Source organism: Eutrigla gurnardus, assembly GCF_963514095.1.
Source record: "Eutrigla gurnardus genome assembly, chromosome: 12".
NCBI lineage: Eukaryota > Metazoa > Chordata > Actinopteri > Perciformes > Triglidae > Eutrigla > Eutrigla gurnardus.
Window position 1 is genome coordinate 21,271,708 of NC_139926.1, and position 21,067 is coordinate 21,292,774.

The 21,067-nt window shown below is 40.5% G+C and overlaps 2 protein-coding genes across 3 annotated transcripts; both read left to right on the plus strand.

Moving 5' to 3' along the window:
- Positions 1 to 1,629: 1,629 nt before the first annotated feature.
- LOC311021578 (uncharacterized protein) lies at positions 1,630 to 11,353 on the plus strand. 2 transcript variants are annotated; one of them, XM_084022207.1, is made up of 20 exons: positions 1,630 to 1,659; positions 2,628 to 3,521; positions 4,939 to 5,011; positions 5,191 to 5,323; positions 5,434 to 5,660; positions 5,914 to 6,070; positions 6,552 to 6,690; positions 6,906 to 7,034; positions 7,124 to 7,243; positions 7,509 to 7,606; positions 7,703 to 7,810; positions 7,917 to 8,042; positions 8,271 to 8,345; positions 8,491 to 8,533; positions 8,694 to 8,774; positions 9,079 to 9,151; positions 9,374 to 9,458; positions 9,547 to 10,528; positions 10,812 to 10,993; positions 11,121 to 11,353. In XM_084022207.1, exons 2-19 carry the CDS (start codon positions 3,411 to 3,413, stop codon positions 10,971 to 10,973), a joined length of 2,922 nt encoding a protein of 973 aa, XP_083878333.1. In that variant the 5' UTR covers positions 1,630 to 1,659; positions 2,628 to 3,410; the 3' UTR covers positions 10,974 to 10,993; positions 11,121 to 11,353. The 2 variants fall into 2 exon arrangements, with proteins under 2 accessions (XP_083878333.1, XP_083878334.1); XM_084022208.1 differs by lacking the exon at positions 1,630 to 1,659 and adding an exon at positions 1,844 to 2,526.
- Positions 11,354 to 12,610: 1,257 nt separating this feature from the next.
- On the plus strand, positions 12,611 to 20,257 carry chaf1b (chromatin assembly factor 1, subunit B). Its single transcript, XM_084022423.1, has 14 exons — positions 12,611 to 12,651; positions 13,011 to 13,174; positions 13,504 to 13,636; positions 13,741 to 13,861; positions 14,069 to 14,172; positions 14,327 to 14,423; positions 14,554 to 14,638; positions 15,222 to 15,315; positions 15,450 to 15,519; positions 15,609 to 15,700; positions 15,806 to 15,965; positions 16,465 to 17,040; positions 18,581 to 18,669; positions 19,467 to 20,257. Exons 2-14 carry the CDS (start codon positions 13,049 to 13,051, stop codon positions 19,565 to 19,567), a joined length of 1,848 nt encoding a protein of 615 aa, XP_083878549.1. The 5' UTR covers positions 12,611 to 12,651; positions 13,011 to 13,048; the 3' UTR covers positions 19,568 to 20,257.
- Positions 20,258 to 21,067: the final 810 nt, after the last annotated feature.

A 21,067-nucleotide genomic window follows, 5' to 3' on the forward strand; every position in this document is an offset into this window, starting at 1 on the left:
TTTATGAATGTGGAAAGTCTGAAACAGTTGAACATTTTTTTATTGAAATGTAACAAATATACCATAGAAAGGAGCATTTTATATAAGAGAGTATCAGATTTGGGAGTTCTGTCATTTTCAGTTAAATCTTTATTGGGTTAAAATGAGAATCACCACTTGATTGCTAAAGTAGTATTACAGTTTTTACAAGATACAGGGCTGTATATGAAAATTTGAAGCAATAATATTAGCCTTAGATTGATTTCCTGAGGAGAACTGCCGGAAATCCAAACGAAGAAGAAGACAATAATAAATCTGGGGTGACAGATCAGGAGGATTCTGATTGGACACTGATGGATATAAAACTGGTTTTCTGGCTTTGCTCGCCCCCTTTGATCCCGTCAGAGGTAAGGATGCGGTCCTCCTCTCTTCAATTGTGTTAGCCCTAGCATGCATAAGCCGTTAGTGATGGCAAAGTGAAGCTTTCTGAACCATTGATGCTTTCCAGCCAATTGTATTGGTAAAAAGGTTAATTCATTCAATGTATCTAAAACTTTGGGTGACCTCTGCTGTTGAAAACTTGTAGTGCAGTATGTTTCGAATCGCCTTCCATTATTTGGCCCAGTGTCTATGGGTTGATTATGAAAACTTGAACCAATAAATCATCTACTAAATATGTGGATTCCTATATGAATAAAACTATTGTTTTTCCTGTTTGAATTGTGTCCATGTTTGTGGATTTCAATTATCTGTACATTGGGAAGAAGTGGAACAAACACTTATCTGTGTGTCTTTTTGCAACCTTTGTGCATGTTTGTGAATCAACAAAACAAATTGTGAAAATACTAGCAGAAGAATACGTATCAGCGATAGGGAGTGATATATAACCAATATAATTTGAAATACCAGCAAGTGCTTCCTAATGCCTGTGCAGTTTATGGCAGTTATGGTGACTCATGTGAACCGTTTCTTGAATCTTGAATGTGGGGAAGTGTAAACTGCTCAAAAAAATAAAGGGAACAGCTAGTTCTCAATGAAAAACATATTCCAGTTGGAAACAAAACAACATAAGGAAGATTAATGAAATCAAAATAATTCTCATCTTATGGAGGTCTCGATTCAGAATCATACCGAAAATCAAAGTGGATTCAGAATCATACCGAAAATCAAAGTGGATTCAGAATCATACCGAAAATCAAAGTGGATTCAGAATCATACCGAAAATCAAAGTGGATTCAGAATCATACCGAAAATCAAAGTGGATTCAGAATCATACCGAAAATCAAAGTGGAAAATCAGATCAGATATTATAGCTTACCTATAGCCTTTCCGCATCAGAACGGCAAATTATTATCCTGAAATAAAATAACCTTGTGGGGAGTAATCAGATCGACGTGTTCCCACATCTCGGCCCGCCGTCTCTTAGCAACAGGCTGCATTGTATCAACCAACAATAATAATTTACTAGCTTCAACCCTCACTGAACTGGACTTTATCTCTCTCAACTTGTCTCGACTCCTACTTGACAACCCACAAGTGTGCGCGTGGCGTGGGTGTGCGTGAAACCAGCGTGAAAGGAAGCTTCTGACGTCACGGATCACGTGGTTGTCACGGAACGAATGAAGCTCCGATACTAGCTTTGCTTGTGTATTTTTTTCCAATACAAGCTCCGAAGCAGAGGTATCACGGTTAACATCACTATAAGCCGTTAGCAGAAATGATGTTATGATGTATGAATATGAAACTAGACATTACTCTCTCGGGTAAAGAAATATTTACATTCTGTCCGTTTTCGGACAAGAATATTGAGCCGAGCTAAAAGCTAACGGCTGTGACCGAGTTCTTTGTTGTTAGCCGAGTAGATGTTGTTGCTAACTGTAGTTTAGATGCATAGCTTTTACCTTTTAAGCCAAGTTAAAAACTACCCATCTTTCTGTCTGCCCAAACTTATGCCTGCATGTTTGCTTGATTTGTGATAGGCTGTTAAAACAAATGATATTATTGAAGCTAGATATTACTCTCTCATGTTATGGGCTAAATATGGATTTTAATATTTACATTCTGTTTGTTTTCATAGAAGAGTATTGAGCTGAGTTAAAAGCTAGTGGCTCTAATTGTGTCCTTTTTACACTAGATGCATAGCTTTTAGCTATAAGCCAAGTTTAAAACTACCCATCTATCTGTCTGCCCAAACGTATACCTCCACATTTGCTTGATTGATTGTGGTGTGTTGTGGTTTTATTTGTGCTGTGGAACTGTGAATGTTTTTTTTATGGAGTTAGAAAGATATCCTACTCAAATTTGACATTCAATTTAAAAAAATCTACCATGATTAATTATTAGAAAAGGGAGCATTTTCATACATGACTACATTTACTTTGGGTAATGTACATTTTGCTGTTGATAAAATTCCATACATTTGCTGACGTTAATAGCATTATTTTTTACTGGTGAGGATGTGTTTATACTGCTAAGGTAATTCTTTGTCCCGAGGAAAAAGGCAGCAGGCACTGCTGTGTGTCCACACACACCACGAAAAGTAAAGATGTGAGCATGTGTCTATGTTATCTATACATGTGTTTATGTCTGCTAGGTTGTTGCTAACACTGACTGAAATTAAGAGAAGGGAATTTCTCTTTTTATTGCAGGTTCTCTTTGATCCCGGTCGAAGGTTTTTGAATCGCTTGTCGACTCATCTTCATTGTCCTCATCGTTCGGAGCAGCTTTACACCAACACAACATACATATCATTCATCTACACTACATCTCTTCTATCTTCTCATCTCTGCTTCAAACACACACACACACACACACACACACACACACACACTAGACTAGATTAGATTAGATTAGATAGGTGCTTGAGGTAGGTTTAGGTTAGTTTTAGTAGCTTTAGGTGAGTTTGAGTAGCTTTAGGTTAGTTTCATTAGGTTTGACTTCATATCTTAAAGTGATGGTTCGGAGTAAAATGCACCCGAGATAATTTCCACCATGACATCCAGCCAAATACCCCTTCGGAAGCATTTTTAGCGATGGTCAGCATTGGTCAAGATAGCCGCTATCAGCCGAATGGCTTAGTACTAGCGCTACGGTACAGAGGGTATATCTCGTAAATTACTATCAAGCTATCAGGCAAGTGTTCTTTTAAATAAACTACTGGTGTACTTACAAACTTTCTGTGTATTACTGCAGAAGTTGGGTATTCCATGCATTATTAGCGGGGTAATTTACGAGATATACCCTCTGTACCGTAGCGCTAGTACTAAGCCATTCGGCTGATAGCGGCTATCTTGACCAATGCTGACCTTTTTACTCCGAACCATCACTTTAATTAAAGTTAGAGTACATTGTTTGTTGTGTATTTTCATTTCAATCACTTTGACTTAATTCATTTGTGGGAAGTGTTGTTTTTCTGTTTTTTTGTCAACAGGATGCCGAGGAAGGGAAGACGCTCGAGGGCGGCGGTTCGGCGTTGGAGGGAGAAGCTGGGCCCGTCCTACTCGGAGGCCATATTGGATATCCCCAGAGCTGATAAACCGGAAGTAAGGCCTATATCATCAACGCTTTATCCACTCCACGTTTGACACGTCCGCTCATGAGCCAACTCTGAAGGCACGCCCCACGCGGCATCCGCTGTCACCGTTCGCCACACCCCTGGCGGCGGCGCACTGCCTCACTCAAAATTTCCCGCGGGGAATTTTCTAGTTATTTTTTTTTTCTTCTTTCATCTTCCGGATAAATTTTGATTCGCTACTAGTGCTACAGCTAAGAGTTGTAGATCAAATCATATATATCAAAACGTGTGTTTCGATCGGGATCGGTGTGCTATTACTTTTCTTAGCCGAATACACATTTTTCGCGACGTTTCTCTTTCCAAACTCCTCCCGGCCACAATTTACACTCTACACACATGATATTTTCCAATTTTGTAGACAAACTTGTCCTGTCTCTCACAATGTGCTAAAAAAATCTGTGAGATTTACAGAATTTGAATTAGCAGCCTCTAAGTGCAGCCACGTCTCTCTTCTGTCCTCATTGACTCCAATACAACATTTTCTGAGAGAAGCAGAGAGAGGACCCGCGTTTTAAACTTGCAACTGTCTCCAAAATATTTACTGCGGAAACACCAAAATCATATCAAATCGTTTGGGAAGTCCTTACAGCGATGATGGTGTGTTTTTTATCTGATAGTACCTACAGATTTGTCAAAACGGCCCAAATGTGAGACCAGCGCAGAAGGAGAAAATGGTTCTTTTTCTCCACGTTTCTGTCTCCCTCAGCCTGGGGGGGGGGGGGGTAACCCTTTAACGAGACTCAGGCCAGAGCCACAGTTAAAGGGACAGTTCAACATTTTGGCAAATTGGCCCATTGCCATAATCCCTATAGTCACAGCAGTAGGTTCATTACCTTTATTTGTCGGTGTACGCTATTTTTAGCTTACGGAGGCTAACGGGATTTCCTGGTTTCCCTCATCAAACTCATCAAATACACAATCCAACAACTCCAAAACGCTTTTGTGGACAAGTTGTGACCTGCACATTCACCACGCTATGTGATGATAATGTAATGTTACGAGACGGAGCCGTTTTAGAGGTAAATTCATGCAAAACTGACATTTGTTTGCCTCTAAAACAACTCCGTCTTACTCTCTGAAGAATCTCATCATAATGTATACACACTCCGGCAGTAACCCCCGTGGCCCTTTCAAAATTTCCCCAGAGGGAATTTTCTGGAGTTCTGATACCAGGTCATTTATTAGAAATAGGAATTCATTTCCTGGTTAGCTCTGTTAGCTTTGACACAGTTCTTCTTTGCCGCTCTTAAAACAGTTGCGCTGTGCTGTAATTAGTTCTATATTTACATTTGGGAAAACCAAATACAGTTTCACTTCCAGTTTTATCTGTCCAGACTCCATAAATCCTAAATATTCAGTACCTCTCAATGTTTCTCCACTTGCAGCTTTGTCCCAAGTTTCTTCATACAAACTCCACCAGCCACACCTGGCCCTTCAGCGCCATAGCCGAGCTCATAGGTGAGTCATCATCACTTGGTTGTATGTCTAAGTGAAACTTCTCCCATGTGGGGGGGAAACAACAACACTTCCCAGGATTCTTGGGATATGCCTCTGCTCCCAGGAAAGAAAATGTCTAATTTTCAGGAAAGCTATTAATCCTAGAGCTTAACTTGCCCCTAAATTGTTTCTTTTAACAGACAACGCTTATGATCCGGATGTCAATGCCAAACAGTTCTGGATTGATAAGACAGTGATCAAAGGAAATGAATGCCTGACCTTCATGGATAATGGAAATGGCCTGGACCATGATACAATGCATAAGATGCTCAGGTACAGCTGCTTGGTATTGTTTTGGTACATCATGCTATCTATGTGTGATCCATGACTTGATTCATATACTCACTAATGAATGATGAATATTTTCATTTCCCCCCTTCAAGCTTTGGGTACAGTGACAAGACTCCTATAGAAGTTGTAAAGCCAATCGGCATGTATGGCACCGGTTTCAAGTCCGCATCCATGCGCCTTGGCAGAGACGCCATGGTGTTCTCCAAGTCAGAGCGTGCGTTATGTGTTGGGATGCTCTCTCAGACCTACCTGGAAAAGATCGGCGCTAACCAAATAAGTGTACCTATCGTCTGCTTTGAAGAGAAAGTGAAGAACACGTATATCCTTTATCTACTGTATGTGGCAGCTATTTTGACGCTGCTTCTACAACGGTGTAGATACCGGCCAGGCCTCAAACGTGTGAACATCTTCTTGATTTATTGCCATCATTTTTCATTTTCAAGTGGATACAAGAGGACTCCAGTCAAGTTGTAGAGAAGTCTGAAGTATACTCGCAGTTTGACATGTTTTAGAGAAGCACATTTTCTCACAATCAATATTTCACTGCAAGTTGTCCTTAACGTTGGCTTCACTCAGTGTGAGAGAGGAGCACAAAGCCAGCCTGCAGGACATCCTGCAGTATTCCCCCTTCAAGACACAGGGGGACTTCCTCAATGAGGTCCGTGCCATCGGTTCCAGCTGGTCGGCAGGGAAAACCGGCACACGGATCATCATCTGGAATCTCCGCAGGTCGGTCTGTAGTTCATACACACCAACTTTGCTTTTTCATTCAAGGTTATCAATTTAAGACACTGTCCGTCTAGAACCAAAAAAAAGATTCTGTTTGAGAAAAGACAATAATTTCACAATTGTACATTCATGAAGCAGATTATTATTTAATTTTGATTATGATAAATGGTTTTGATTTTTGATTTTTTTACTAAACGAATGCTCAGATTAAGAAGATATGTCGACATTCTATCTAGTTACCATAATTTCTACAGAAAATTGACAAGAACAAAAATACAGTAAGGTAATAAATAGCACACAGCTTCCAACAAACAGCAGGAAGGTTGTTAACCTAACCAGTAACACTAGTGTTGCATGTGATTGGCTGGTGCAGATGAGGTCTTTCCCGGTGATTCAGGCATCACCGGTTGGAGACCTCTTAACTCAAAGACATTGTGGTGGAGTTACCTTCACAAATTCTACATGTTTATGTTTTCAACAGGACATCTACTGGAGGAGCAGAGTTGGACTTCACGAAGGATCGATACGATATGCGAATTCCATCCGATGTCTACGAGACGATGAATGGCAATCAGCCTACAGACACGTCGTACATCCCTGATACCTTTTACTCGCTGCGGGTAAGGAGCAGTCATTTGCGTATCTTCAAACAATTCTTAATGATTTTATTAGACCAGAGTCATCTTTCTTTCATGCTTCATCCACACACACAGTCACTAATTCTGTAATAATATCACAGAAAGGCTGCATGTTATCTTTAAACTCTTGATACTGACTCTTGAAGTCACTTTCCATTTGCAAGAGTAAATAATTGATGTTTTTTTAATGAACGCAGGCATATTGCAGTATACTTTACCTGAAGCCTCGGATGCAGATCATCATACGTGGTCAAAAGGTGAAGTCTCAGCTCGTCGCTAAGAATCTGGCCTACATCAGGAAGGACCACTACAATCCCTCTTTCCTGGTATCCTTTCATCAGAGTTCATGTGTTCAATTTTGGGATTTGCATGTGCGCACAAAGGGTTCCATGAGTTTTCCTTCATCTTATTTCAGACCAAACGTGTCCCTGTTACTTTTGGCTATAACACCAAAAGTAAAGAGCAGTATGGCATCATGATGTATCACAAGAATCGGCTCATCAAAGCCTACGAACGTGTGGGCTGCCAGCTCAAGGTGAGTTTGTTTGCTTTTAACGTGCGTGCTTGTTTACCAGACATACAAATATATGTACATTTTAGGATTACTTTATCAGGAATAACCCCTTGAGATAAACCCATCTTGTTTTCAAGGGGGTCCTTAACAACATAAAGTACAATAACACACACTCTCATAATGAGAGCTTTTCTATAGGGAAGAAGAAAATACATGGGGAAGTGATAGAAATAGACAGTAAATGTTGTTATGCGTGTTCGTGTTGCTGAACCTTCCCCTTCTGCAGGCCAACAACAAAGGCGTTGGGGTCATCGGGGTCATAGAGTGTTACTTTCTGGAACCTACCCACAACAAACAGAGCTTTTATGAGACGGACGATTACAGGTACTCGTGCGGTTGCTGCACGGAAAGCATTTTTTTTATACTGGATGATATGTCAGCGTGGGGCCAGCAATGCAGAAGTCTGATTTCTTGGTACAGGAGAACTCTCCATACCCTGGGGACCAAAGTGGAGGAGTACTGGAATGAAATCCGCTTCAGTCAAAAAAGAGACCATCCAAACAGCGCTACACCGGTGGAAGATACCATGTTAGTACATTTTTTTGTGACTAACATCATGTATTCTACACACTTGCTTCTCCAACCGTGTTGACTTTTCCTCCATGCGCTGGTGTTTGTCTCTATCTGTCCTCAGGAAGAGACCAGATCAGAACTGGGTGCAGTGTGATGATTGTTTGAAGTGGCGCAAACTCCCTGATGGGATCGACAACAGCAAGCCAGATAAATGGTACTGCCGCATGAACCCTGACCCGCAGTTCAGGTAAGTAGAGCACATATTGCAATAAGTATTATCTTGTGTTGAAATAAATCAGTATGAATGGGGGGGAAAAAACCTACTCCTATTTTCATATAATCCATCATCGTGTTTTTTTTTTATTTAACCAGGTTTGGCACGTTTCTGTGTGTATTTATGAATGGATGCAGTGAAAACACATGCACATTATTGATAACTCAGACTTGGTGGATGATTTCTAATTCTCCCTCCCAGGATTTGCGAGGTGGAGCAGGAGGCCGTGGACTCTGATGATGAGCAACCATCATACCGCAAGACCTATAAACAACAGTGAGTCCCATTTCATTTAAAAACACTGACATAACTTCTCCAGAATAGGGTTGAATATTTTGACACAATTTGCATATTTTTGCATTAGGCTGCAAAAAGCATGATGAATGAAGTGATTTGCATCATCTTACCCCTGTTTTTACAGAGAGAAGGAAGACAAAAGGTTACAAGACATTGAAAGACAAAAGGTAAAGACACCGTGTGCTGTAAATCACCTGCCATTTTTAAGCACATCAAGTCACCTGTAACATCTCCACAGGATTTGGTTGATAGTATTGGTTTCTGACTCCATAAAGCTCAACACATGATTAAGAGCGCTTTTGGGAATTTTTTATTTATTTTCCCTAGGTTGTGGAGGCTCAAAAGCGCAAAGTAGAGCGACGTCTGACTAATCTCACCGAGCAAAAACAAGCGCCAGGACCTCTGCAGGTTGGGAATGATGACTGGAGTTGATGCCGTTTTTCTAAAATTTGTTTTAATAAAGACATTGAGGAAGGCAGTTTTGGTGCAGGATTATTAATAATTCTGAATTTTAAAAAATGTAGCTGTTAATCAAGTCTCAAATTGCTCTTCATGGTGTTTTTTATGAGTTATATTTGTTCAAATGTAATGTCTATATTTTCTGTTGTCTGTATGAGTCTATTTGGTGGGAAATGAGTTTCCCCATTGTGAATAAATAAAGCTTTCTCATCAAATGTAATCTAATCTTTCTCTCTGTCGTTCTCGTTGTCAGACTACCCATCCTCCCTCCACCCCAACAAGGGCTGAATCATCTCCATTGAGGTCCTCTCCCGTTTCACAAGCTGGTAAGAATGTTTTTTTACTGTGTGTGTGTGTGTGTGTGTGTGTGTGTGTGTGTGTGTGTGTGTGTGTGTGTGTGTGTGTGTGTGTGTGTGTGTGTGTGTGTGTCTGTGTGTGTGTGTGTGTGTGTGTGTGTGTGTGTGTGTGTGTGTGTGTGTGTGTGTGTGTGTGTGTGAGAAAGAGAGAATGTTGGATCAATTAAATATGTCCGTTTTCTTTCTCTCTAGCTTGCAGCCCGTCCAGTAGCAGTGGTCTTCCAGTTATTTCTAGTGTGTGCTCGCTATCAACCGCTTCACTGCCAACAACCCCAAGGTATGCTGTTGTGTTGTTTGTTAGCTTAAATATACACACTTGGCTTTGTTTTAAGAAGCGTTTTAATTGTGCTTCGTGTGCACTGCAGGAGGAAAAGAACACAGCATGTAACTCTCCAAACAACACCCAAGAGACCTAAAATTAATGGCAACTTGGATAACCCGCCAAGCACCCCATCAGTGATTATTGATGATGATGATGATACTGATGATGACATTTACATCTTGGAGAACGGCAGTACCCCAACGCCAAAAAAGCCAGGCTTTGTTTTGACGAAAGTGAGAGATGCTCACGTCGGCATGCTTTTAGAGTGCAGCGATGATGCTGCTGCGGATGACGCCTCGGAGACAAATGCTGCAGGGTCTGCAGCTATGGGAACCAGTCCGTCCCCAGCACCCCTACCAGCGGCCAGTATCGCCACCCAGACAAATGTAACCAGAGTGAAGTTAGAAGAGGGGCACCAAAATCAAACTGAAGGTGTGGACAAAGGTGGCGGCAGCGTTGAGCAAAGAGTAATGAAGCAGGAGAACGGTGGCGACGCACGCAGCACGAATCAAGGAAAACGGACCTTGCAGAATGACGGTGAAAAAGATGCCGGAGCTTCATGTGCAAATGCCCCCGATGAGAACAACTCTCCACATCAGTACCCCAGTGTGACCCAGGTGCAGGAACAGCAGGACCAGCAGGACCAGCTCCTAGAGCTTTTGCAGGCTACAGCTATGGAGAGAGACTCCTTTCAAGAGCAGGTCCATAAACTGACCTGCCAACTGCAAGACATGCAGAATAGACTGCAGGAGAAGTCTCCGATCAATGTTAAGGTATGTTGTCACCAGGCCAGCCAGACGGAGCGAGGAGAGGGGGAGGGGGACTACAAAGTTTTGTTTGAGAAGGCCAACCAGAAGATCAGTGAACTGCTTAAGGACAAAGAGCTCTTACTGGCAGCTTCTGAGACCAAGCTCAGTACTGCCCGAGCTGAGGAAGAGGACATTGATCAGATTGCAATGCAAGTTGACCATCTGATGCGGGAACTGGATCAAGGACAAAAGGAGAAGGATGAACTGCGTTCACAGGTCAGTGTTCCAGCTGTGTTTAATTTATAGGACTGTTGTTACTCTTTATTTTCTTACTGTCAACAAATCCCATGAAAAAAACAAAGCCAACAGGTTTCAAGACTGCTCCGCACACATTCTGCCAAATCAAACCTGTATGGATGAGACGTTTAAACCCTCCAAATATTTTCAAACAATAAATCAAATGTGAATCCGACTGCACTTTATTTTAGATATAGTAACTATTAAAAATAGTTATGTAAAGTTGTTGTTTTTTGTCATTTATGTTGATGTTGCTCACTAGTGGGACAGTCTGGAGGAGGAAAGGGCCAACCTGACATGTCAGTATGAAGAGCTCAGGTTGCGCCTGCAGCAGCAGAGGGGAAATGCACAAGAGGGAAGCACAACCTCTTCTACAAGACAAACGGATCCAGTGGAGGCGGGAGCGACCTCAAACTCAAATTGAAGCTCAGATGCGTCCAGAAGGTCAGGATGTTGGAAAATCACTCTCCTTCTATGTTGCATGAATTATCACTGAATAATCACTATTTGACAAAGCCATTTATAAAGTGTGTAACGCAGGAATCTGAATGTGTTTCTCTCCCCTCTTCAGTCTGATTGAGCTGAGACAGAACATCGGGCGTCTTCTCATCACCCTCGTGCCCGCGCTGGACCTTGACCAAGTGTATTATAAGTGTAATGTCATTGTTGAGATCCTAGAACGGGTGCTCTCTAATATGGCGTCCAACCCACCTTCTGTTTCACAATGACACATGATTGTTTTATCTTTTTTATTTGAATTTAAACATTTTGTATGTCTCCTGTCAAATAAATTTTTATATTCCCCGTCTTTGCTCTGTGATGAAATGCTCCGTTGTGCATTATTTGCTCGTATCCTCGTGAACTCTTCTGATAGGACACACATCGTAGAAGCTGAGGCTGCCGACTAGTCTTACAGTGTGTTTCTGACAGAAAGGGAAACTTATTATCAAGAACCAGTGACCAGATATTTAACTTAAGTCAAATATAGCAACACCAGAGTGGAAAAATACTCTGTTACAATAAAAGTTCTACATTTAAATCTTACTTAAGTAAAGTTAAAAAGTATTAGCATGAAACTATTATAAGTACCAAACAGAAGAATAATTATTAAGCACACTGGCCCATTTTAGAATAATACATCACTAGTTTGTGATTATTGATTTTGTAAGCATCACTAATGTTGCTTCTAGTTAGCTTAGTCTGTATTGTTATTATATCAGAAAGTATAACTTGATTTATCTTAACAACACTTTAAATTGTAACTAATGTCAAATAAATATGATGAAGTAACAACTAAAATATTGGCTTCAAAAATTTGGTCTAGAGGAGTGTAAGTATAAAGTAGCATTAAATGGAATACTCATGTACAAGTACTTCAAAATTAGTCCATGATAGAGGATTCAACAGGCACGGTGTACCTGCAGGCTAATAACCTACTTCTTCCTTGTAAATCACACAGTTAGGTGTTCTGACAATGATGGTAATTTTTGCGGTGTATATTATGTTCAACTTCATTTAATCAAATTCAGGAAGCCTCATTAAGGTGCAAAGAAACCATCACAGACACATAGACACGGTGAAACATTAATGCTTTTAGATGAAGATTTGTATTTCATATAACACACAGATGAGTGTGACCGTTGTATTTGTGTAATGAACCAAGTGGCACGTTCTTGAAATGTCAGCTTTCATAGTTAAAAAGAGACTTTGAAAGGACTGGAAAAAAAACTGTGGGGTGAACACATTTCCGTCACATTTCATAGGAAAAAAAAGTTTTTGAATGCATTTAACAAAAACAAAATCTCAAATGGCACACATAACAATGTTAAATTACATATTACTGGACAATAAGTGAAAACAACTGTTATTTTATTATCTTGAATTGAATATTACATACTTTTAGTTCTTCTAATCATAATTAAACGGTTACTAAGATACATTTATGAAGGATACCACTAAGTATAACACATTTATAGCGTTGCATGGACAGTAACCGCCCCTTCCGGGTTTTCGTCCAATCACTGCAGCCTACTCTCCCGGAAGTTTTGAACGAGTCGTACGCGGGAAATCACTAGTCGCTGTAGCTGGACAACAGAGAGGAGGTAAGGCTGTAACTTACTTCGAGATAACTTCAGTTCAGATAATTAACATGCGTAACCTGTATGTATGTGTACGGAACATGCTCGTTAGCTAACATAGACGTATGTAGACGTTTCCCCGGTTTGTCATTTGTCCGTAACGTTAGCTAGATAGTTAATGGGTCGCTAACGGTGTTAGCTAGTTGTAGCATTCCAGTGGCTTCGCTAAAATAGCAGTTTAACCGCTGTATTTTCTTCTGTAATGCTTTACACTGCCCAACACATAGAGGTCCGTGACGTTAGCTGCTAGCTAATAGCAGATTATTTGAAACTGTCAGAAGTCTCACATTTACATGTTTTTTTTTTCCCCTCGCGCCTTGAAGTCAGGGTTGGATAATAAAACAAAAACAACAAAAAAAACATGAAGTTGGTAACGTGTGAGATTGCATGGCACAACAAGGAGCCAGTCTACAGTATGGATTTCCAGCACAGCGCCGAAGGACGCTTCCATCGGCTGGCCACCGCTGGAGTGGACACCACAGTCAGGGTGAGTGCTGCAGGAGGGGGGATGGATGTATATATGCTTAATGCACAGAATTACGTATCTGACCAAGAATCACTTCCATGACCGTGTGATGTAAACGTGCACGTGCATTTGTCTAGGAAATGTTGCTTAACCTTATCTGCATGCTTTCTGGTCATCAGTGGTAACTTCATACAGAATGTTGTAATCTTTCATTTTCATATCGACATACTTGATAGGATATGCTTTTGTGGCTTTAATTGATATCTTAAAAAATGTTAACCTGCTGTATATATAAGATCACAGCTGTTTACAGAGCGTGTGTTTATGACTCTGCCCTGATGTTGCTGCAGCTGTGGCGGGTAGACATGGGCCCAGACGGGAAGGCAGCAGTGGCGTTTCTGTCCAATCTGGCTCGACATACCAAGGCTGTCAACGTAGTGCGCTTTAGCCCCAACGGAGAGCTGCTTGCCTCTGGAGGAGACGGTATGTCACGCATGGCACACAGATGTTAGATAGAATATGTTGGCATTTGAAAAGGTACTGGTGATGTTATTCTTTATAATCGTGTGGGTTTTTATTTGGTACAGATGCAGCGATTCTGTTGTGGAAGCTCAATGACTCTAAGGAGCCGGAGCCAGTACCAGTCTTCCAGGAGGATGAAGATGCTCAGCTGAACAAGGAGAGCTGGTCTGTGGTCAAGACATTAAGGTACACAACAGACAATAGCTCTTGGTTTTATACATATATTAATCTCTTGTTCTGCACTTAAAATCACTGAGAACATTTCAGAACAGTTACGTTGTTATGACTACTATTTAATAACTCTGATCATGGAGGTCTACTTGCTTTGTCTATCTGGCTGATGTACATGTGTTGCGATAATGTGGTTTTACTTCTCATTGAATTTGTCTTTAGGGGACACATAGAGGATGTGTATGACATCTGCTGGACACGGGATGGAAACTCCATGGTGTCTGGGTCTGTCGACAACACTGCTATCATGTGGGACATCAACAAAGGTTAGCTTAGGCGCACAGATATGTTTTCACTTCAGTTTCATCCTGTTATGTTTTTTATTTTAGTAGGGCAAATCGACAGCATACTGTAAAATATGTGAGAATATATCTTCTTTTGGCTTTGTATTTATTATGTTGAATCTGTTTCTGTGTTTAGGACAGAAGCTGTGTATCTTGAATGACCATAAGAGCTACGTGCAGGGGGTGACCTGGGATCCTCTGGGGCAATATGTAGCCACTCTCAGCTGTGACAGGTAGACATGCTCGTCATCCCCCCCCCATGGTCTCACTATGAGACTTGTCTTCATTTAATTCATGGATTTGCTGTTTCGTAGCTCCAGCAGCTGCGTACTTAAGATGTTTCTTTGTTTTCCTCCCTTTCAGAGTGATGCGTGTATACAACACTCACACCAAAAAGAAAGCCTTCTGTATCAGTAAAATGAGCCCCGGGCCTCTTGCAGAAGGAGAGGTTGGTAGAATGTTTGCTTTTGATGATATTCAGTTGAGTCACTCTTGAGTTTTAGAGTGACTTGTGTGTCTGAAATTGAACAATGCTTTGGATTTTTAATTTGAAAAGGCAATATCAGAAAGAGCTTATTAAAAGTTGCTCTACTTGTGGGCCCTAACTCGGTCCGTCTTCACTTCCAGCTGCAGGTATCTGTGGTTACCTATCCTCATACAGGGTAGATGCACAACGACTGGGGATGAGATCTAAAAGGGTTTAAAGGCCATTTTAAGGCCACTTTATAATGTGAGATTCATCCAGGGATTTTTTTTCTGTGGCCCGTTTAATTATTCTTATTCCTTAAATGTTTCTCTTCAGTTATTTGTATTTATTTTTTATTATTCTGCATGAAAGGCACTCTCTCTGTTCTCACTTATTCTCCTGTTTTGTCCATCTGTTACCTTAAATATGTTCAACGCTTTCAAATATTTGTCTTCCCTATATTTGGCCTTGAATTATTATCGACTTATCTTCAGAGATATTCTGCCCTGCTGCTAATTGAGTTAGACATAAACCATCAGTGCTGCATTTCTCTTTATCTCCGCAGGTCAAGCCATACAGAATGTTCCACGATGACAGCATGAGGTCGTTTTTCCGACGTCTTTCATTCACACCAGATGGGTCTTTCTTGCTAGCCCCAGGTACCTACACAACATGCTCAAAGTTTGGCTTTTACTTGGCATTGACCTGGTAAAATGTAATGTTGTAATATCCTAATTGGCATAGTTTATATCAACTAATTTCCACACTCTGTTGTCATCCTTTTCAACCTCAGCTGGATGTGTTGAGATCGATGAAAACGTCATAAATACCACCTACATCTTTTCCAGGAAGGGCCTCAAGAGGTAACTTTTGGGATATGTTGTATTGATAGTTTTTCAGTCATTGCTGGCTGTTTTAATGCGATTTAACAAAATCTCTGTCTGTGTTTTAGGCCTATTGCCCACTTGCCGTGTCCATCTAAAGCAACACTGGCTGTGCGTTGCTGCCCCGTCTACTTTGAACTGAGGACCAAGACGGAAGAAGGCAAGAACACACACCCCATTAGTTAACAGACAAGAATGATAATGAAGCCCCCACCCCCTATTTTGTCTGTCTGCCCCCTTTATTTGACCATTTCTCCTTTTACAGATGCTTCGATTCAGGCTCTTCCAGACGCGTTCCAGTTGCCGTACCGCATGGTGTTTGCTGTGGCTTCTGAGGACTCCATCTTCTTGTATGACACGCAGCAGGCACTTCCTTTTGGCCTGGTATCCAACATCCACTACCATACACTCAGCGATCTCACATGGTAAACGAGTGCCTTCCCTTGTGATGCTTTCATTTTCACTGTATTAATGTCCTCCACACTTTTGTCATGAATGTATTTAACTGTGAGGAATCCTACTAAGATCTGATTGGTTGACATTTTACTTCAGCTGTTGGAAGCAGCTGTCAGTGGTGCACAACGCAAGACCTATTTGATACGCTGAACAAATCTGAGATGTGCGGGGGCGGCTTAGATAGTGTTGACCAGACTTTGACCTCGGCCTGTTTGTATTCATATAATTTGTGAACAGTTCATTATGCCAACCAATAAATGTTTCAGTGTATCTATGGGCATTTAAACCTATCCTTTAACACATGATTCTTATAAATAGAAGGATAAATGTCTCCCATTCATGTTTTAGCCTTCTGGCCACATTGTTTTGCTTTTCACAGCACAATCACTGTGCTGTTCCTTGTCTTATCTTCCCTGTGTTAAATCTCATTCTACTCACTGACATCTTTTTGTATTATCTGTCGCCTAGGTCTCGTGACGGTTCCTTCCTGGCTGTGTCCTCCACAGACGGCTACTGCTCCTTCCTGGCTTTCTCTCCCGGGGAGCTGGGAACTCCGCTGAAGGAGCCCCCCACCCTGGAGCTCTTTGTCCCAAGCAGTGGTGTTGAGAAAAAGGGAAAGAAGTTGTCAGCAGCTAGGACCTCATCTCCTTTGACCCAGCTACCAAACTCAGTCCCGACTCCCACATCCCAAGTCAGCCTTGGCAAAGACGCTCCGTCTGTCACCCCCCCAGAGGAAAAGAGCACCCCGAGTGCCAAGTCTAAACCTCAGCCCCGTAGGATCACCCTCAACACCCTGGAAGGGTGGGGGAAGCCCTGTACCGTCAAAACCACAGCTCCTTCAGCACCTCAGACCCCAACATCTGCAAGCACAAGTGCACCCTCTACTCCCCAACGCTGTGCAACCCCTCTCACCCCTACCAACTCCTCCAAAACCCAGCCACGCCTCACCCCCCTCACTCCCTCCACCCCTAAAGCCCTCAACAGTGCTAATACTGGGTCCACTACTCCTAAGGGTGCAACCACCCCAAAGGCTCCCACCCCAAGGTAATGCAAATAGTTATGTTTGATTGAGTGAAAGGGAATTTGTTTATTATTATACAAAGTTTTAACATTTGCATATGCACAGCTATGCTTTGGTTGTTGGCATGTGTGTTGTAAGACTACCTCTTTTGATTATTATATTATTGATTAATCATTTAATCTAGAATATTTCGGGAAATGATGAGAAATACACTATAAATACTACTTGTTTTGGTCCAAATTTTTGATCTACATTGAAATAAAAGTTAGAAAATCCTCACATTTGAGAACCTGGAAACAGAATACATTTTTAAAACTGACTTAAAATATTTATTAACACACTAGTTGATACTAATGTATCCAGTTCAGCTCTAGTGTATGCCATACTTTCTGTGTACAGTTGTGTTTTCATTGTTTATGTCACACAAAACCCACTCAGGTTGTAGTTTAATTTACTTCAGATATGCTTCCTGTTTTGGGAACATCATATTTATACCATCTCCATAATATTAGTCAGTAATACTTTATTCATCAAAGCACAAAATGCTTCATAGTTGCAAAACAAGATAATGAAAAGCATCGGAATAAATATTTAAATCAAAGAGCAGCAAAAAATGATTCAAGAATAAGAACAAAGCATGTCAATAACATTCCTTTGCGAATAAATGCTTTTGAAAGTAGATTTCAAACACTCGACAGAGTTTTCTGATCTTGCCTGCAGGGGGAGACTGTTTGCTAGGAGAGCTACAGTTCTGTCACCTCGAGTCTTCGTCTTTGAGTGGGGCTCTCACTGATATTTGGTGGAGCCAAAACAAATCAGAAGGATTTTGAATTAAATTCTAAATTTGACAGGAAACCACTGGAGTGAACCCATCACAGAGGTGACATGGGAACGCTGTTTATTAATAGCACTGTAAAATGGTGTTGTATATATTCATTTCTAGCAAGATCTTCCTAAACTTCTTCATCCTCTAAGTGCACTCAGTTAAGATGTTGCTGTCTCGTACACGAGTATATATATATATATATTTTATTAAATGTTTTTCAGACTGAGGAAGTAACTACACAGAACATACTGCATCCACCTCCTTCCCCCATGTAATGATAAAGCTGATTATCTCTAAAGATGCAGCTTAAATGTGTACTACGTGTAAAAAAGGAAAAACCTGGGTGTAAAAATCCTTTTAAAATAATAATATTAATGTAATTAATTTAATGTGCAGGAGAATATGAATAGCTGTAATGGGCTTCTGTGTTTTTTGGATGTTTACATGTGTGTGTACTAACAGTGAGAACAAAGCCCTGTCTGGTCCGTTGGACCCCCCACTGACTATAAAATAATAATCTCTCTGACAGACTGCGTGTAGACAATGGCAGCTCTGCATATGCTTTTGTGTTTGTCTTGTTTCTAACTTGGAGTGATTGTTTTGACTAGTTTTACGAAGAGGAACTCTGATTAACTTTGGTCACTGTAGAGTACTTTTTATTGTCATATTGTATGCTTGTGTGTGTATTTTCTCGTGCTTGAAGCCTTTTTTTTTTAATCCATCCTTTTTGTTTACAGGCGAGTATCTCTGACTCCTGTTGCATCCCGATCGCCAGCTATTAGTTCACTCTTCCGCACTCCCTCTTCCACCGAGAAGGCCAAACATGGTTAGTGAGAGCAACTTCTTTGGCTGTTGTCCTTCATGTTGCAAATGTAAAAACAAAATAATGTATGAAACTTGATGAAACATCCCTCCACCCTTATTGACAACCTCACAGTCTAATTTCTGCTATGATCAAAGATGCACAAATCCAATGTTTTCATCTTCTCAGTCGGATAATGACACAAAAAAAAAACTAAACTCCTCACTGCATCAAACTCAATGTGATAATGTTCATGTGAAGTAGCAGCTAGCATGGGGTCGGGTTGCTGTGGCACAAAAAAATGGCCAGTGGCTCACCGGGACCAATAGAATGTAACTGATAGCAAAAGCAAACCTTTTAATAAAATATTAATAGTCCTTAATTGCACAGGGAAGCACAGTAGACCAAAGTTGAACCAGGAAGTCCGTCTGTGAACTGTAATGGTTTACAGCAGACTTAAAAACTACCATTCCCTCTTGTTTTGGGGGAATAAATGTGGCTAACCTGGGTGTTTGTTTCAAGCCTTTATATTTAGTATAGTGGTTGGAGGAATGGCCAAAATTGTCAAAGTAAGACCCTTTAGTTGTTGTAAAGTGGAATTCTTGCCCTGCCCTGACTTCAACATCATCATCACTAGTATGTTGACCAGTCAGAGGACAGTATTTCATTGTGCACATTGACCTTTTGAGCTGCTACATGAATGCTGACTGAATTATATCTAAAGTGTTACTTTGTTTCTTACATGACGGCAGAAGAAAGACAGAATCTCGCTATCATGTGTAACTCTTCTGACACGGATCCCTTCCCCTGTATTTCTGCAGAACGTCCTTCTCCTCCCACTGATCCAGTGTGCCAGCCTCCAGAGTCCAAACGGTCGAAGACCAGCGAGCCCCCAGTAAAGTCCAGTGGCACCCAGACATAGTGTCCGATAGGAACAATGTGGTGCTCCGATGTCAGAAAAGAGATGTACAGCTTCAGTACAGAACCACAGAGGCTCCCTATGGGTGCAACACCATCGTGCAATAGCATTGTTTGTGGGTTGATATCGTCTAGATGAAGCTTTGACCTCACATAATGAGCTCTGTTGTAACACAAACTGCATCGCAGCAAGTGTCCTTGAATAAGTACTTATTTTAGTAGCGTGTGTTTTGCTGGTAATTGTATTATATTTGATATTTGTTTGACATTAAGCTGTTGAAGTGCTGTTGTACAAAAGTAAAGTTCTTACTTACTTCTTTTTAAGAGCACATGATTGTGAAACTAAAACTGAAGAAGGAAAAACACAAGGTTTAGTGCCTTGTGAGAACTTTGAATATACACAAAGTCGTAATTTGTTGTGGACTGCAGGCCAGCAGCTTGAGTCTAAATCTGAAAATTGTTGAGACCCTTTTTTCCCCCCTCATTGTATAATAAAGGATATTTCATATCCAGTGCATGTGTTGTGGTTTGCAGAAAATGGCTGCAGGAGGATTCATGGTTCCTTAACAACAAGCAGCTGACTGTTATGTAAAGTTATTTTCTGTTATACAAAACCTCAACACTGACCTGTTTTTGTATTAAAGCTAAACTGATTTGAATGTCTGCATCTCTCGAGCCATCTTTTACATTCCGAATGAGAAGCAGGCTAATATACAGATAATATACAGTAGAATTAAAGATAGAAGCCAGGATTTATTTATTTTATCATCTGAATTTGCAAGATTTTGACAGTAAAGCAACAAGAACTCAAATTGGATTTTTGGATTATTATTTATTATATTTATTATTCTTTGGGTTCTTGTAGAATGTAAGCTACGAGGTTAATAAAACCATATTTACATAAAATGTTAAATATAACATCTGTGTCTTCAATGATAGCCCAAAGTATATCACGGTATTTTATAGAGGTGTAACGATTCATTCGATGAATCGATTGTCAGTCCTATAGATTCTACTAAATCGATCTGCTAAAATAGAATATAAATAGAATGAATCGTTTTGGCTTCACCAATAATCGATATAAATGCATTTAATCGGATTAATCGTGATTCTTACTTATGATTAATGTTTTAATACGTTTAAGACACTCTCCCCTGCCAGCATGTAGTCTACTGAAAATATTAAAAATAACCGAGCATATTTTAAGTACATTTTTGTATTCAGCATAAAATATTATGCAGGACTACTTTTTTCTAGAATAAATATGTTATTTTTTCACCTTTCAGAAGAATACACAGTCTCGCTCACATTATTGCATGTTTATTTCATGGATATAGAATTTTGGTTACAAGTTACTGAATCGAATCGAATCGTTACAAAAAAGAAAAATCGTCCTTGAATCGAATCGCCAACCACTGTATCGTTAATTGAATCGAAGTGAAGAAAGATTCACACCCCTAGTATTTAACGATCGCCTTCACTCTGTTTGAGGTTTTCTGTGCAA

What these genes read in the sequence shown, in the direction of transcription:
- chaf1b (XM_084022423.1), top strand. Translation starts at nt 13,049, where the DNA reads ATGAAGTTGGTAACGTGTGAGATTGCATGGCACAACAAGGAGCCAGTC. An exon ending in CCAAAGGCTCCCACCCCAAG is followed by an intron (nt 17,041 to 18,580) that starts GTAATGCAAATA and finishes TTTTGTTTACAG; the next exon opens with GCGAGTATCTCTGACTCCTG. An exon ending in CACCGAGAAGGCCAAACATG is followed by an intron (nt 18,670 to 19,466) that starts GTTAGTGAGAGC and finishes GTATTTCTGCAG; the next exon opens with AACGTCCTTCTCCTCCCACT.
- LOC311021578 (XM_084022207.1), top strand. Translation starts at nt 3,411, where the DNA reads ATGCCGAGGAAGGGAAGACGCTCGAGGGCGGCGGTTCGGCGTTGGAGG. An exon ending in CCAGAGCTGATAAACCGGAA is followed by an intron (nt 3,522 to 4,938) that starts GTAAGGCCTATA and finishes CTCCACTTGCAG; the next exon opens with CTTTGTCCCAAGTTTCTTCA. An exon ending in TATGAGACGGACGATTACAG is followed by an intron (nt 7,607 to 7,702) that starts GTACTCGTGCGG and finishes TTCTTGGTACAG; the next exon opens with GAGAACTCTCCATACCCTGG.